Here is a 5126-nt window from a genome sequence, read left to right as displayed (position 1 = left end):
AGGCCTTTGCACTTTAAATGTTTAAAAGGACACCTCCAACTGCAAACATGGTTAGTTTTTCCATGAAGGTCTTATGTTTAACTTTCCCAGATCCTCAAAAAGACAGTTTGTTTTATGTTTTAATTTGCATAAACTTCGCACACTGTAAAGTCTGTGAGCCAATCATAAGAGTGAGGTGAACTTGACCCTGCTGCGTCTCACACAGGGAACAATTAATATTTGGCCACAAAAGTTCGACATCAATAGTGTAATTTGAAGGCCTTTGGAGTTCTACATTGCAGAGGCTCGCAACATTCATTGCGGTACAACAGTCCAGATAATGATAATGAAATAGACGAACTAAGATAACTAAAGATCAGTGTGAGTGTTGTACGTGTGTTTATCACTTTCTTCTGCCTCTGCATGTCCACTTGCAGGACATTAGCATATGTTAAGTCAGAAAAAACATATGTGGAGTGAAAAGTAATCTATGAAGTACTGTATGTGTATTTTTCTTTTAGAGACACTCTGGAGATGACTGACAGCTGTGATCCAGGGCACAAGAGGAATGGAGAACTATCAACTTCAGACAATGACTCTTTAAGCTTGCTGCATGATCTCAACCCCTGCCAAAGCAAGGGGGCAGCAGAGGATACGAGGATAACAGATTTCAGTTCACAAGAACGCTATAAGGAGATGGAAAAGAAAACAGAGATTAAGATGAAACAGCTCAAACCACCTGAGCTGGGGATGTCTACCAAGTCTGTAGCAGGCTCTGCAGATTCTTCATCACAAATGTGTAATTCTAAGTTAAAAGGTGATGGCATGATTATTGAAAGTACCTTTCACTCTGACTTGTCATGTTTTATTTTAATCTATTTCACAATAAGTAAATAAGTCTTATTTGTCTTCAAAGCCACTGTCTTGCGATATGTGAAAATCCCGAACAAGCCACAACTTCACAAGAGAAATCCAAAGGGAGAGACTCTTCTGCACAAAGCATGTGTGAAAAAAGACCTGGCACAAGTTAAAATGCTAATTCGTGCTGGGATCAATGTCGACATGGAGGATTATGCAGGTTTATTGCAGCTCAGACATTTATTTCCATGTCATGTCTATATTATGACGATGTCTACACCAGTTACTCCTAAATACATTTTTAATTACTGAACACAAAACCCACGTCTAAATAATGACTTGAATTGCCAGGCTGGACAGCTCTCCATGAGGCTTCGACTGTGGGTGATGAGGCAGTGGTAGAAGAGCTATTGAATGCCGGGGCTAATGTTAATGCTAGAAGCTGTGACGGTGTGACACCCCTACATGATGCTGTTTTGTCTGGACACTATAAGGTATATCAGAAACTCTAAAAGAGACTTTTTTGATGGAGCAAATTTGAGAGACAAAACCTAAACATCACTTTCAGACAAGGCTTTTTAGGAGGCTTTGGTATATAATGGTCTCTTATCTAATATGAAAGACTGAGGTAACTTATGTGATCTCATCTTTGTCTAGTTGCCATTTCTCATTTATAAGAAAAACCTTTATTAGTCCCGCAATGGGGAAATTGCAGTTTACAACAGCTTACCGAAAATGCAGAATAAAAAAATGACAAAAGCATAAAAAAAAAATAACGAGCATAAAAATAAATAAATAATGTGATTAAATTATTTGATTCACTATAAACGTGCATGATATGTGTCTCTATACTAACATTGAGATAATCTGCTGTTGATTCAGTTACAACACGTGTTTACAGTAAATATGTTAAAGAACTCAAAAGGCTTACGACTATTCTACTGATGCAAGTGTTATATTAGGCTGGTTGTTGCCAGTATTTTAGGTACACTGAACAGTTTCACAGCAAATGTAAATTTAACACATTGTGTGTTAGAAATCATACGCAGCACAATCATCTGGGGAAGGCAAAAGAACTTCACTGACTTCCTAACAAGATATTGTGAAATACATGTGTGCTACATAGGTGGTGAAGCTTCTCCTTCAGTACGGGTCAAATGCCAGTGACAGAAACAATGGCGGCCTCAGTGCAATAGACATGGCAGGGGAGGAGAATATCAAAGAGCTGCTCATAAATTTCCAGGCACTCACAGAATTGAAATACAGACAACCAGGTGAGCAACCGTACATCATACTGGACAGATGTCAGTGGCTCTGAAAAATAAGTAGCTTCTTTATTTCTGAAGCTTCTTAAATGTGGTCAACTTACTGAGTAGTTTAGAAGGTTTTTGGATATTCATTAATTTATACACCTGTCATCTTTGTATGCCAACTTTCAAGACTAAGAGTGTTAAGTGTTTAATGATGAAAGCCTAGATTGTCAATGGAGCATTTTTCACAATAATTGATCTGAGAATAACATTATTTCAGGTACCACGTCCTCAGAGCCTCACTGCCAGAGCAGGTCCAGTCCTAGCTGCAGTGACACAGTAACCTTAAACTCCAGAGAGCAAGCTAGAGACGCGGGGAGAGACATTCTGCTCAGAAAGAAATACTCTACCACTGATAACGTGAGAGCTCTTTACTCTTTGAATTGCTTTCTACTCAAGTGTTGATCAGTGTCAGCTGAAGGAGAGATAATCTTTGAACTATTTCTCAGGTCAATTTCCTTCTCTTTAGGAAGCTATAAGACAGTATTATTTGACAGTGTCCATTTCCCACTGATGTTCTTTTTCTAGCTGAGTAATTCAAAGGTCATAACAGTGGTTATGGAGCAGGTCTCAAGGAAACAATCTGAAATGTCTTCTTGGCCTCTGACAAGGCTGAAGGATGAAGGTAAAGCCCGCAGCAGCAATTAACTGGCAGTACTTTTGAAGATGGAATGATATGATGACACAGAAGAGCATCAGAAAGATTTACCGTAGTTGTCCTGTTTTCCAGGGAGGCATCATGTAGCTCTCACACAGATCCACAACACGCTGATTGAGGTGCTTTCCAAGCAGCTTTTGGAGAAAGATAATCTTGCCCAACAATACCGGTCAGTTCATGAGCATCTCTCATTTTTAAAGTGAGGTTGATTGTTACACAATATTTAGATTTTCACGTCGAGTCTAAACTACATTAAGTGATCTATTTTATGTAGAATGCATTGACTAAATAATTAAAAGAAATACATTTTTTACAGATGTTTTCACTACAGTATTGTTTATAGGTTGGTCTTGTGAGACTATGCTGGCCTGATTTTCAAACAGAAAACATAATCTACAGTATGTGCCATGAAACCTCACTGTCGACAAAAATACTTACAAAGATATCTCAAAATACCATACAAATGCAAACTTGAAGATGAGATCTGATGGCATGTGTTTGGCATGTGTTTGGGCTGCAGAAGCTAGAGGAACTCTGTACCATTATTTTTTAAAGCAAGAAAGGTCATTTTAAAAAAGTGGGGTAGATTGCTGCATGAGCCAAAAAAAAAGAGAAAAAAATCTACTTGAAAATATCAGACTATACTAAATGAGTGCGTTATTAGGCCTGAAGAATATGTCATTTATTTTTGAAACATTACATTTGAACATTCCTATCAAAAATTTCACTAATAAAACAGAGATCTGTGACAACTTAGGAAATTTCCCCACTTTGGGATAAATAAGGAGTCTTATTTATCCCTTATTGTAAGTCTGCTAGATGCAGCTTTACAGCAGAATGTCCAGTTTGAACACTTAAGTGAATCCTTTTTCCCCAAATTGACAGTCCTTGAATGATTTGGCAGTTCCTTTTGATTCAACTGTGGCCATTTGTAATTCCTATAGATGTACACACTCTTAGCTTTAAAATGCCCTGGAGATAACTGTGGGGTCATTCACATATGTGTACCTCAAAAGCAGTTTCCTTCTCAAATCTCTGTATGTAGTAAGCAAAGACTGAATGAAGTGATAGGAGCAATGCTGTTATGCACTTCTGGAGATGCCACTGTGCAAAAAACAACCAAGAAATGTTAAATGTTATTGAGGTAGAACTTCAGTGATGTTAGTTTCATACTTTAAAAATGTGTGGTTGTATTTAATGCTATGATCCTATTTCTCTGAATCTTTATGCAGTCTAGGTTATTGTGCTAATTGCCCAGATAACAGCAGTATTGTTTGATTCTCTTGGTACAGGAGCATGTCCAACTCCCTTCAGCAATGTTTGTTGAAAAGTCAACTCCTCTCCCTCACTTCACATCAAAGAAACTTGATGAAAATCCTCCAAAAGCAAATGCATTTGGTAGAAGCGTATGTTACCAAGAGGGCCAAGCTTTCGACTAAGCCTCAAGGCAGCATTGTAGTGAGACAGCAGCCAGATGACGGCTCCACCCCAGCTTCCTCACCAGAATCTTCTGAACCTAGAGAAACAGACAGCTGTAAGCCAGACACTCAAGAGAAAGAAAGCCATAGATCATTTGCATGGGCCAGTCTGTTAAGATGTGCCCCTGTAAACAATACCAAGAACCTTACCGTGCCGAGAAGTTTACCATCCCAGGGTAAGAAGGCTCCCAAACATGGTGATGTGCAGAATAAGAAAACCAGTAACTGTCAAACAACCTCACAACCAGGACATATCAACTTCAAGATGAAAGGAAAGACTGGACCGATACAGACAACTGCTGAAGGCAACATCAAATGTCTCTCTAAGCTTATACAGAGGGGAGTCATGCCATCTGGTAGTACTTTACAGCTCTTGTTGAAGGTCAGGCAGTGCTATCATTGTGAAAAAGATTTACTAGCAAACCCAGAAATAATTAGTGCTTCATAAAAGAATTTGGCACCCAGTCACTGTGAAGCCACTAGCCATTCTATTGTTTTGTTATTAGACAGTGAGTAGTTGTTAATTCTTTCTTCTACATTATCTTCTAAAAAGGCAACAAGTCATTGACTACTGAAACTAATACCACTGTCATTAGAAAAACACTGTGACTTCTGAAAACAACCAGATCTCCATGCTCTTTGCAGGGTCAGAGATACCTTGCTTGTGTGCTGTCTGACGGCTCAGTAATGAGTAAAAGCATGCTGTATCTGACTCCAGAACGCTGGCTGGAATCTGTCCTTGGAAACACCATCCCTGTTAGCTCAACATATGCCTGGAACAAGGTTAGGCACCAGGATGGCTGTTGGCTTTCCGTTGTAACTGACACAGACACCTATGTTCAA

General features: G+C 38.9%; 1 protein-coding gene across 2 annotated transcripts; it reads left to right on the top strand.

The window, feature by feature from the left end:
- The first annotated feature begins 511 nt into the window (after positions 1–511).
- Positions 512–4860, top strand: LOC311493446 (uncharacterized protein). Of its 2 annotated transcripts, XM_084552124.1 has the most exons (6): positions 512–1331; positions 1964–2111; positions 2368–2507; positions 2676–2772; positions 2878–2974; positions 4098–4860. In XM_084552124.1, exons 2-6 carry the CDS (start codon positions 2036–2038, stop codon positions 4729–4731), a joined length of 1044 nt encoding a protein of 347 aa, XP_084408250.1. In that variant the 5' UTR covers positions 512–1331; positions 1964–2035; the 3' UTR covers positions 4732–4860. The 2 variants fall into 2 exon arrangements, with proteins under 2 accessions (XP_084408250.1, XP_084408251.1); XM_084552125.1 differs by having other exon boundaries at positions 512–2111.
- The last annotated feature ends 266 nt before the right edge of the window (positions 4861–5126 follow it).

Source organism: Chelon labrosus (genome assembly GCF_963514085.1).
Source record: "Chelon labrosus genome assembly, chromosome: 9".
In the NCBI taxonomy this organism is placed as follows: domain Eukaryota; kingdom Metazoa; phylum Chordata; class Actinopteri; order Mugiliformes; family Mugilidae; genus Chelon; species Chelon labrosus.
The sequence above is the reverse complement of the archived record's forward strand: the minus strand, read 5'-3'. Positions and strand labels throughout refer to the sequence as shown.

What these genes read in the sequence shown, in the direction of transcription:
- LOC311493446 (XM_084552124.1), top strand. Translation starts at nt 2,036, where the DNA reads ATGGCAGGGGAGGAGAATATCAAAGAGCTGCTCATAAATTTCCAGGCA. An exon ending in AATACTCTACCACTGATAAC is followed by an intron (nt 2,508 to 2,675) that starts GTGAGAGCTCTT and finishes TTCTTTTTCTAG; the next exon opens with CTGAGTAATTCAAAGGTCAT. An exon ending in GACAAGGCTGAAGGATGAAG is followed by an intron (nt 2,773 to 2,877) that starts GTAAAGCCCGCA and finishes CCTGTTTTCCAG; the next exon opens with GGAGGCATCATGTAGCTCTC.